At 39.7% G+C, this 11372-nt stretch overlaps 3 protein-coding genes across 4 annotated transcripts in view; 2 read left to right on the plus strand and 1 right to left on the minus strand.

Annotated features, from left to right (window-relative positions):
- Window positions 1-428: 428 nt before the first annotated feature.
- On the plus strand, window positions 429-1964 carry LOC113208829 (chymotrypsin-2). The gene is made up of 6 exons (XM_026426032.2): window positions 429-593; window positions 677-878; window positions 965-1134; window positions 1245-1340; window positions 1447-1589; window positions 1682-1964. The coding sequence occupies exons 1-6, from the start codon at window positions 530-532 to the stop codon at window positions 1871-1873; spliced, it is 867 nt and encodes a 288-aa protein (XP_026281817.1). The 5' UTR covers window positions 429-529; the 3' UTR covers window positions 1874-1964.
- A 1020-nt stretch (window positions 1965-2984) lies between these two features.
- Window positions 2985-10335, plus strand: LOC113208839 (uncharacterized). Of its 2 annotated transcripts, XM_026426049.2 has the most exons (14): window positions 2985-3312; window positions 3831-3886; window positions 3991-4143; window positions 4227-4421; window positions 4502-4618; window positions 4690-4801; window positions 4879-5002; window positions 5075-5210; window positions 5685-5738; window positions 6309-6434; window positions 6557-6816; window positions 6925-7106; window positions 7190-7361; window positions 7453-10335. In XM_026426049.2, the coding sequence occupies exons 2-14, from the start codon at window positions 3868-3870 to the stop codon at window positions 7576-7578; spliced, it is 1776 nt and encodes a 591-aa protein (XP_026281834.1). In that variant the 5' UTR covers window positions 2985-3312; window positions 3831-3867; the 3' UTR covers window positions 7579-10335. The 2 variants fall into 2 exon arrangements, with proteins under 2 accessions (XP_026281834.1, XP_026281835.1); XM_026426050.2 differs by lacking the exon at window positions 5685-5738 and having other exon boundaries at window positions 3026-3312.
- Window positions 10336-10912: 577 nt separating this feature from the next.
- The window catches only part of LOC127750310 (5-hydroxytryptamine receptor-like), a 67297-nt gene continuing 66837 nt past the window's right edge, over window positions 10913-11372 (minus strand). Inside the window, exon 5 of the mRNA XM_052271629.1 lies at window positions 10913-10937. Within this exon, the coding sequence (XP_052127589.1) occupies window positions 10913-10937 (25 nt within the window). The remainder of the gene's footprint in view (window positions 10938-11372) is intronic.

Below are 11372 nucleotides of genomic sequence, written 5' to 3' on the forward strand. Positions count from 1 at the left end.
GTTCTCACGACCAGCTAAAAGATGGTCCCGGCGACCGTATTTCTGATCCTCAGAATCAACTTTCCGCTTTTCGCAACTAAGTAGTGACTACGAAGCAGTTTGGTTCTTACAATCAGAAAGTCGATCGTCCCACAAGCTACTAGAATTTCTGGTCGTAGTAATCAACTTCTGATTACGACAACTAATTATTTTTTTCCGTGATCGAAATACACACATCAGCCCTATTTTTGTATCCCTTCCTGATCTAAAAAGAAAACATCACGCGACCAAGATTGAGTGGGACCACTTAGTCGGCCTCGCGAGTATATCATCTTTGCTGTAGTGCATTATTTGTGACGCGTGCGAGGGTGTCATCTCCCTGATTGGATTTTGCACTAAAATGATACGACTTTCAACGAAGAGACGGGCGTCACGCGGTCCTTTGCTCAAGCGATAAGGCGCAAGTAGTTGTTCCGTCTTCATAAATAGGAGCGCTCCTTTGGAGCTTGCACTACCGAACCGTCTTCTGCACGCCGTTCACACAGTCAGCATGTTGAAGGAGATCGCCTGTCTAGCGCTGCTGGCCGCCGCGGCCCAGGCCTTTGTGGACAATGGTTCGTGACCGCCCAGGGCGTGGCCGAGGGACCCGCCTAAAGGCTACAGCGACACCCTCACCTTACTCTCGCTTCGGCCGCAGGATCCGCCAGGCTGAGCATGACGGGCGGCGACGTGGTGGAGGACGCGAAGACGTACAGCTTCCAGGTGGCCATCCGGCCGCGCCGCACCCAGAACGGCCTCCAGGTCGACCTGCCCGTGTGCTCCGGGGTGCTGATCCTGGGTTCTGACGCGGCTGGGGCGGACGCCTACTTCGTCCTCACCTCCGCCACCTGCGCCCTCGCGTGAGTACAGTACGACGCGGGGCTGCTCGCCCAGTCCAGCAGGGATGCAAAGGATCAGTCACGAGCAACGGCCTCCTCTTTCACAGCGGCACGACGCACAACATCTTTATCGGTAAAAACGAGGTGAAGACGACGACCTCCCCGGACGTGGCCGACCAAAATGCCAACACCGCGATCATCCACCCCGAGTTCCTGAAGACCTTCACCACCGCCGACCTGGCTATCCTCCCCATCGACAAGGCGGTCGGCGCCGCTGGTGAGGGAGCGCAACAACTCTTCTGAGCCCCGGCCCAGCAGAACGCTAAGTTCTGGGTTCACAGTAACTATCACGGTGCGGTAAACACTTTTTATTGCTGTTTGGTCCAGCTACATCAACCGCCCTCCTCCTCTCGGTCGACGACACAACAAAGAGCTACCTCGCCACGAAGGTGAAAATGTCCGGCTGGGGTTACCCGAACGACGGTGCGTAGTACAGACAGTTACAGACCTACCTGCAGGTCAAGGTCACCTGTCTTCGAAATCCCACCCCCTGTCCCCTGTGACTTACCTCGACCCCTGCTGTCCACAGTGTTCAAGTCGCCGTCCCCCAAGCTCCGTCAGATCTCCTCGCGGGTGGTGCCCAACCTGGTCTGCACCCTGGCGCACCTCGGCAAGCCCATCAGCGGCGCGCACCTCTGCACCGCGGGGCTCATCAACAAGGGCCCGTGCACGGTAAGGGCGGGGCGGAGCCGCCATCAGAGGAGGCGGAGGGTGAAGCCGAGGTTCGGGGAGGTGACGTCTGTTCACTGTCCTGTTGCACGCAGGGCGACTCGGGCGCGCCGCTGATCGTGGAGGCCGCCGTCGAGGGGACGACCGTCTCCAAGGTGATCGGCATCGCCACACTCACGCCCAACAACGGCTGCAGCAGGGGCCGGCCCGGCGTCTTCACCAAGCTGGGCAGTTACTTGCCATGGATCCAGTCCATCACGAACTACGACGTCGAGCGCACGCAGTAAATCGTACGGCGTCCCGGACGGAAGTGTCTATTCGTTTGTGTAAGAAAATAAATACGCTTACACGCAAGAAAATAAACGGTCATTTTTTTCACTTTTACCATTATCATTGCAACCTACCTCCACACGACTGACATCGTGCGACATCCAAGCAAATCCATAAAAAAAAAAAAAATACCAGCCGGAGTCAGAACTGAGATGAGTATGAGTAAGCCGCTCCAGAAGTGTCCGTTGACGACCCCAAGCACAAATGCCCCCCCTCCCTATGATGCTCCGACTGACCGGAAGCCATGGAGAAAGTCCTCCAATGTGTACCGCGGAAAATGTCATATTGATTTTAGACTTCCCCGGCCAAATGTCTTGGGAACGTCTGCTGGATAGCCCCCCCTCCCTCCAGGTGTTGCGTAGTTGTGAGACGGCAGTATTTCTGATTTTTCAAAGCTTAACTACCCAGCAGTCTGGGCAACTGGTCAGTGCACTATTAAGGAATTGATCAGGATATCCGAACATTGACCTTGCACATGGGGTATAGCAGGGAGAAACAAAGAGGAACTGAGTACTCTACTATTTACAATTGGCAATAAAGTAGGTAGGTACAGTTCAATTCTATTTTCTTTCTGTGGAGATCTTAGGACTTAACATCTAAGTTAATCATTTATCAATGAAACTGCTCTTAACAAAAGAATCAAAACTCTCAGGTAAAGATCTGACATCAATTCAAAGGTAAAGTCAGCAACTTTAAATGTGTTTCGGACACTGCAATTGAAAACAGTTCTTAGGTTATGGTGCTATATGTTTCCCACTACGTTCCGCTACTCTGAGTATGTCGCTCAACTTCATGACTGATAAGTGACCGAAATAAAATCGGAGAATAAGATATGTATGCAGGTAACTATGTTCGCTTCGTCCAATAAGATGTACATTACATTAAATTTGCCAGAGAACGGACCTCTTGAAGGGGCTGGTAGCTTGCAATTATGAGAAATCTACTGAGAAAATGAAAAAAAAAAATACTGGACATTGTCATCATTCCTCGATGATACCTGTACTTCGGCCCCGATGATTAGACTTAAATTTGGATTCTGAAACGTATCTTCGACATCACATTTTCTAGAGTTCTTTCACAACTCGGCATTTAATTTAGAAATTAAAAGTATTTATCTATATCGGCTCCAGTATATGTTGTCATAAAAGTCTCATAGTCCTGTTGTCTTCCGGGCATCGAAAAAACAAAGCGTTGCTGCGTTGCTGTTGCTGTTGGAGGAGGTTGTAGTTGCTGTAGCTGCTGCGGCTGTTCATGGCGCTGGAAGTGGGCGTTGCTTGAACTCCTTAACGTCTTCAAATCCTCTAACTCAATCAGGACGTAATTGATCTTAATGTCAGTGGCCTGCACTGGTAGGAAGATCACCAGCACAACTCAATCCTCCGTGTGCGTCACTTGAGTGAGTACCGTCAAGGCCTTTATCACTTGGAAGGTGTGGCTCAAGGTAACAGGATGATTTTATATGTGCAGCTGTCAATTCCAAAGTGACAGTGGTTTCTTTCATTTCTAGTTCGAAATGTTGTGATTTTAATACATTTTTGTGCAGTTCTCAAAAAACTTTTGTCTCTTTGTTGCATCAACCATATGAGGATGACTAATCTTCGTGAAGATGAGTCATAGGGCATTTAAGGAATTAAAATATTTTCAGAAGGCAGGCTTTCGAGATACTAATGCATCACATTAATTGTTCTTTCCATTTCTCTGTTCTGAAACCAATTGGTTTTATTTCCCAACTATAATTCTTTTGTGCTTATTCAATCTTGTCTCAATTTTGCAAAGTGCGTTGCAACGTTCGATGATTTCATCCATATTACAGCCAGGCATTTTATTTTGAGAAACCGACCATTGACCATATGTTCTTTGACTCAGTAATTTCCCTGTGATAACTTCGCTAAGTCTCGTGTACACTCTGTTTAGATTGCCTGATATCAAGAAATATATATCCTAATCCACAATGGGGGAGCCAGCATTGGGTAAGAACAATTATCTATCTTGTAAAACTGCATGTAGAGAAAAAAAATGTTTCTTGATGCTTTAATTTTCCCATTGTCACTATAATAACATTTCTATTTCCTAGATCAAATTGTTATGACACCAAAGTGCAAAACATCTAATTCTACAACTTTAATTATTGAGAGGAAAAGTAAAGCGTCCGTGAATGGTGATGGCACAGTGCATGTTGCTGGTGGAGATCACAAGGGCATTGTCATCAATAAAACTGCTCAAAGTGGTAAATATTTGTCTCAACTAATAGTTCCATCCTAATTATATACTGCCTTGTCCTTGAAGCTAATAAATCCTGATTTATTCCAGATCTTACTGCAGACATACCCGCTCAACTCTCTTTAGAATTCCGTGTGTTCTTGGTCAGTGCTCAAACTGGAAAGCATACACAAGAAAGCAGGCATCTACAATTTTGGTTTATATCCTCATTACCTGACTGGCAACAACCTCATATTGCTCAAGAATTTTTCAAAGAGCTTGTGAGTCCTCAAGAATTCCCCCGTGGTAAGTTTGTGGCATTTACTGCGCAGCTCATCTTTGTGAATGAAAATCCTACTTATGAATCTTCTTTACTTCTTGATTAGACTATGTTGGCTTCATTAAAAAACTCATGAAGCTAATGCAACACCGGTATTCTAGTATTCGTCGTCTGGAAATAGAACTTAGGCAGCTAGAATCCGTGGCCCCACCAACAAGACCATGTAAGCTTCTGTTTTAGAACTGTTCAAAAATCTTTTAGAGTATATTTCTTATGGTTGTTTTCTTCTTTTAGTGTCTGCCGATGAAAGTATTTTGGGTCAAAAGATTGAGCTTACAGAAGAAAAGGTTCTGGAGTTAATTGAGTCATCCTACCCTAATCCTATCACCATCCAAGATATTGCAAAGTAATTCATCAAATTATGTGCTTACAGTCTCTTGTTTGATATAAGTTAACTTATTATTGTTTTTCTCCACCCCATAGTACTCATGGATGGGAAATGGAACAAGTAGCTTCTTGTATTGAGCAGCTTCAAAGTAAAGGTCTTGTTAAATCATTGGAGCATGGTGCATTTACACGAGTTGGACAAGCAGACTCTGAAATTCAGGTATTACTGAGAATCAATAAGAACCAAAAAAATTGGATTAACAAAAAATAAAATTGTGTGATTTCTTTGTAGATTGTCAAGCAAATGCCAACAATGGTTAGTGCAAAGCAGCCTACAATTGCTGTCATTACAGCTCAATATTGTGAAAAGATAGCTGTGGACGCTATGCTTGAGAACAAAGAAACATTTGTGCGTTACACCACAGTTGGTGAGTCAAAATATGCTTCTCAGTTTGATGTCTTTTTTACCCAGGTTTCTTAAACGTCTCTTTTTCAAAAATATCTGGAGATTTACTAAAAAAAGACAACAAAAAACAACCTAGAATGCTGCATGGAAAACTTCAAATTTACTTACCTACTTACGTCTTTTATTTCCTGCTCTTTGTTATAACAAACTTTCCTATTCACATCCTAAAGTAATTCTCTTATATTATCTGTGCCACTCTTTGTACAAAAATTTTCCCGAGACATACAACCTAGCAGTAAGGTTGCTCCCAAGTACAACCAGATAATTATGAACACGCATGTGCACGGTTTTGTAGGAGAGCCTTGTTTTCCTTTGTTTTGTAGAAAGCATGGAGTGCTGTAAATTTTTGGCAGTTATTTCATTCTTAATGCCATCTTTATCTTTATTACTCTTTATGCTTTGCACCTACTCAGTTTTGAGTGTTACACTTCTTCAGGTCTTCCAGCAGTTCAGCTTCCTGATGGAACTTACTATAAGCCAACTAGATTTGGTAAGCTCCCAACTCTGGAGGAGACTTAAAAGGGCCTGTTTTGAGCTGGTTTGGTGTGCATGGCTTACTGTTACTGTGTGATGTATGATGTATTATCGGCTTTGTTTTGTTCCTGTGATTTCAGTGTTGTGTTTGTTTTGGGATGCTTCCTCTTCCAACAATTTTAGAAATCTATCTTTCTTAAGATATAAAAAGCATGTGTTTCCACCTTCACTGAAATTTTAAAGGTGCATTCTTTTTGATTCTTTGTATTTGTATTGAGTTTTTGGTAGCTCTGTGTTTTTCATTTATTGTTAAAGAAGATTTGACTGGTCTGTTCTATGTGTCTTTTATTATTGACTTTTCTAGATGATTAAGTGATTGCAAATCTGCAAAACATTATTTTGTTGCTGTATTGAAAATTGTCATTGTGAACTGTTTACCAAGCTTATGTGGCCTTTTTTTGTGTGTGCTTTGGGAGACACATTTGTTGTCAAAGTTCATGTTGTACTGTGCTATACTTCTATTTACCATACTCTTGGTATTCGTTGAGGTTTTTCCTTGTATCTTAACTTGCATAACATTTTTCAGGAGAGTCTAATGTTTACACTCTGGGCAACATTGGGGCCCACCGTATTGTAAGCACTAAACTGCCAAGTGTCGGTCATACAAGGGAGGCAATGACTGCTGCAGGGAACACTACAACCAGGCTGTTGGGTATGTCAATGTTGTCCTCTAAATATTTCATTGTATCATCTAATCTTATTTATTGTGGTTGTGATGTATGGAGCTCCTGGGTGGTATTTGTGTATCGCTTATGATTCTTTGTTATTTCCTAGGTACCTTTCAGAAGGTTGACTATGTCTTTTTGGTGGGAGTTGGAGGTGGTGTTCCTCACTATACAGACTATTCCAAACATGTGAGATTGGGTGATGTGGTTGTATCACACCCAAGTAGCAACCAAAAGAAAAAATATGTGTACACTTATTGTGGATATGTCCGATGTGGTGAAGGAGAAGGAGATTTTGAGTTTGATACTAAGGAATACTGTCCAAACAGTTTGATTCTCCAGGACATAGCAGCTCAGCTTAAGTCTCAGGTTTGTTTTAAGCCCTACTTTTGTTAAAGTATTTTATTTTTGAAGTCAATACTCCTGCTATGCTTAAACTTTTTCCCTCCAATTTCTTTCTTTCTTATAATCCTTTAGGAAGAAAAATCTTTTCCATGGATGCAGTATTTAAATGAAGCCTTGAAGGGTATTACATCAAATGAGCTTGAGCAAGATTTTACAAGGCCGAATGCTGACTCTGACAAACTCTTCATGTCAATTGGGGAACGTGATGTCATTGAAGTTGCCCATCCTTCACCAGCTGAAGGAGCATCTAAAAGGTAGAAGAATATTTTTTCTCCATCCAAGAAAACCAATTAGAATTACTTCTTACTGTTTATTTTACCCTGATTACTTCACACAGACAAGAAGGATGCCCTCGTATTCATCTTGGGTCTATTGCTTCTGGTCGAAAAGTGGCACGAGAAGATATGTTACGTCAAATATTCTCAGCCAAGTATGGTGCATTGGCTTATGATTGTGAGTTTGATGCTGTAATTGAAAGTGTGCAAGGAAACTGTCGTGACAACTTCGCGGTATGTAATGTGGTATTATTCAAAAATTTCATTGTTGTTACACAAAATTTGTCCATATGTTGTTGAAAAATTTATTATTTCTCTTTAACAGATATTGAGAGGCATCGCTGATTACAAAGATGGTGCCCGTCGTTCTGAATGGCAGCCGTATGCTGCTCTTGCTGCTGCAAGTGTTATGAAGGCCATGATATGTGGTCTTGAAGCACCATCTGACTAATAATGGTCTTTGGTGCTTTGTTTTTGAACATCACTTTCTCCACTCTTAAATTTAATACCTTTTAATTTAATCACTGCTATTTATTGTGTACAACTTTTCTTATGAGGGACTTTTTCCCAGATTCCATTTTTACTGTAGGCTGAAATCTCACTTAAGCTAAAGTAGTTGAAAATTTTAAATTTTTGTTTTACTGAAGTGTTTACATTTATAATGTTATTGAGACTGGGAACTACTTAGGCCGCTTTTAAGTGTAAGGCCCCTGAAGTGCAATTTGTGTTTTGGTCACTGGTTCATAACGCTCTGTCTATGACAATCACCCTACCTCAGTGGAGCATAGCAATATGAGCAGAGTCTCAAAAAATCAAATCTGAATCACTCAGTGTTCTACTAATTACCTTCAACAAGGTAGTGTGGTTCCTATATTTTGTAGGTAGATTTGTTTTTGCTAAATATTGATGACTTGTTACATTTACTGGTATGTAAGTACTATATACATTTAAGCTACACACTGCCTGGAATGATGATGTTTTATCTGGACTGACATTGAATCATGTGGCCTTTTTGATACAAAGCAGGGTGATGATAACTGACAGAATATACTGTAATTTGCATCATTTATTTTTCTCAATTATTGTTTTATGTTCTCTTTTTGTTGAGGATGTGTCATACTTTTGTTTTTATTAGGTATTTTTTCCTCATGGACATTCTACAGTTCAGTTGTTTTTTCTTTGTTTTTTCAAATTGCCAAAAAACTATCGTTGGTTGTCTTGTTGAAGAAGTTTGCAACATCTGAATCAGTCTTTCAATTTTTGTTTCTAACTGTAACGTTTGAGAACACATTCTTGCAAAATTGTTGACAAAATGTTTTAATTGACTGAATCAACAAAAGTTAGCTCAAATCCGTGGGAGAAGTGTTGCACAACATATACATTTTTATTGTATATCTCTAGATTAGGGATATTTTGCTCACTGGAGTAGAATATAATTGTTTTATTGGAGCACATATCTAGCAAGGGAGCACATCTTACTACTCCTATTTATTTACATTAACATAATATTTAAGAGAAAGGAAAGGTGAACTTTTACCTTGTTGAACTTTTTTAAAGAGGTGAATATGTCTGTTGATGCTTTATGTGATCTATTGAAGAATGCTATTACTATTGTAAAGTAGTAGTTACATTATCTCTGTAAAATTGTAAAAGTGATTTCACAAGTTTTTGACTATTCCTAGTCAATTTTTATTTCTGGTCTGGTGGAAACTATTCTAGTGGAAGATAGTATAGAATTAATTGATCTGTAGCTATTCACAAGGAAATTGCTTGATAAAAATGAGACCAACATGGTATTCTTCAAGTTTTTTTTGTTTTTTTTTCTCTAGTCTGGAGCTGTTTTTTGTAGGTTTGGGGTCTAGTTTACTTCTAAATGTTTATTTTTAGATCCTTTCTGTTTTTTGTTTTTTGTTTGTTCTGAGCACATTGTTGAATCAAGGCACCTTCCTGTAGAACATAAGTATCCGTTTAGAGGGATCAACCTTCGCTGTGCAGACAACTGCATTAGAAATTCTTAACTTTTGATGTTTTTGGAAATCATTGGACATCATTACAAAATCTGGCTTTAGTGTCATTCTTCTACAGATTTTCTTTTGTAATCTGTGTTAATGTGAGCAAAGGAATTTTTGTTTCACCTTGTGTGGTCAACCGTTGCTCTTACTTGCTACCGTAGTTTTATCTAATTTTACTCACAATCAAATATTTGTTGCCTGCGTTTATCTTTCCATGACATGCTGTGTTTTCTGTGCCAATACCCAATAGAGCATTTGTTACTTATTTGCACTTGCCAACTTAAAACCTTTTAATTGTCTTCTGCAGATCAAGTAAATATCCATATTATTGGTCATTACAATTTCTTTATCTATTGTTTCCTTCCTTCAATCTAAAGATTGTGAACTGCTTTTGGCACTGGATATTTTTTTATGGTTTTGCTATCACTAAACAAAGTGCTGTGACTCTGCAATTTTCCAATCTTTATAAGCTTATTCACATTCAGATTAATTAGTGTAATTGATCTCAGAGGTGAATTTTAGACCAAAGTTATTTATTGGAAGATGTATGATTATTGTTGTTTTACGTATAACCTTTCCATTTTTATTTGATTTTAGTGTGTCATGCTAACTTCTTTGGAGGTTTAAATGCCTTTTAGCTCTGCTTAGAATATGTTAACTTAACAGTTCTTTTCCATTTCTTTAGGTGTCAGCGTCAGCTGTTTAAATTATGTTTTGTCCATGTGTCGCATGCAAATTCACTCAACAGTTCCTCTGCATTAGTTCCTTGTGATAATCTCGGTAATTTTACTTTTTGAATCGAGTATGTAACTAATAAATAAATACATGTATTGTGAGCCACGAGCTGTGCTAATCTTAGGAATCTTTGTATGCCAACGTTATCTGTGCCAGCCATTCCAACTCTTGCCATCTTTACTTTAATATTTTTTTCTCTATCGTCTTTCTTGTGGCTGCTTTGTTTTGTGTAGATTTTATTTTTCTATTCTTCTTATTTGCCTTTTGGCTTTATCTGTGTAGTTTATTTTATGCTGTCACTTAGGAATATTGCTGTACATGTACAATGTTGCTAGATGTGCATAGTGAGCTTTCCATCTTTCACCTATAGTTTCAGGTGAGAGAGTTGTTAAGCCTGCCCTATTTTCTCTGTACTGTTCTACTTTAAAGGTACATTATTAAAATTTACCATGATATTTCAACTGACTTTGTATTTCAACCTCACTATTTGTATTTTTACATTACTGGGAGTTGAATTATCCAGTTGATTGTACATCACATTCAGAGAAGAACTCAAATTATTATTAAGGAACAATAAACATTGATTTTGCTTTTGTCACATTGGAATTAAAATATCATTCTTGTACAACTTTGGTTAAATAACTTTGGTTTATTGCCATTGTGTGATACATATGACAGGTTTATCAGGTACTCTAAGTCTAGTTGTGACAGTCTTACACAATAATAGGTACATACCACAATTTTTTTCCAGACATTCACTGCTGGTGCTTTTAGGACCACTATCCTAGCTCTGGTTAGTAACTCTGAAATTTTTGTGGTCATTTAAGAAATAAATTTACAAAGAACTATGTTAGAGGGGCATTGCAGCTAATTCCATTACAAGAGTTTTAAGATTTTAAGATTGCTTTTTCTCTTGATAGATGTTCTACAAATCCCTCACTTGATTTTGTGCTGAGGACGGGCTATCCTAGTGACCCCTAGAAAAATGTTGACCCCTTTTCTCACATAAACCATTAGGGAATGGCCAAGAAAGCTAAGTCAAGCTTTTTTAAGGTCATCAGGGCTAAAAGGAACAGGAATAAAATATTAATAAATACAAAATGAAAAAATACAGACCTTAAATAAGATGGGGATGTAGAAAAATTAATTTTGGTTATCAATGGAGACTTTTGTACTGAGTTCTTTACAAAGCTTTGCTACTGGCAAGATCTGTGAAATAAAAATCAGATAATTAAAAGCTGCATGGGTCCAACATTTGATCTCAAGTGGATTTTATCTCCCAATCTTATTGACAAAAAATTAGCCTTCTTGCATAAATCGTTTGGCTTGTTTGGACTTGCTTCGTGCATAAACTGCCAATAATGTAGGTTGTTTTCTTTCAACACAAGTTTTGAACATTATACAGTAGAAGTACCCATCTCACCATTTCACTGGCAGTCACAGAAATGATTAAGGCAGTCCTTTTAGTAATTGAAGTGAGGGTAGTTTAAAAGGGGGG

The sequence above is a fragment of the Frankliniella occidentalis genome, unplaced genomic scaffold (genome assembly GCF_000697945.3).
Source record: "Frankliniella occidentalis isolate FOCC.00 unplaced genomic scaffold, Focc_3.1 Scaffold168, whole genome shotgun sequence".
Classification (NCBI taxonomy): Eukaryota; Metazoa; Arthropoda; class Insecta; order Thysanoptera; family Thripidae; genus Frankliniella; species Frankliniella occidentalis.

Coding starts and splice junctions, on each gene's coding strand:
- LOC113208829 (XM_026426032.2), top strand. CDS start 530: ATGTTGAAGGAGATCGCCTGTCTAGCGCTGCTGGCCGCCGCGGCCCAG. Junction 879..964: donor TCCGCCACCTGCGCCCTCGC/GTGAGTACAGTA, acceptor CCTCTTTCACAG/CGGCACGACGCACAACATCT. Junction 1,341..1,446: donor CTGGGGTTACCCGAACGACG/GTGCGTAGTACA, acceptor TGCTGTCCACAG/TGTTCAAGTCGCCGTCCCCC.
- LOC113208839 (XM_026426049.2), top strand. Junction 5,211..5,684: donor TGTGCGTTACACCACAGTTG/GTGAGTCAAAAT, acceptor ACACTTCTTCAG/GTCTTCCAGCAGTTCAGCTT. Junction 6,435..6,556: donor CACTACAACCAGGCTGTTGG/GTATGTCAATGT, acceptor GTTATTTCCTAG/GTACCTTTCAGAAGGTTGAC.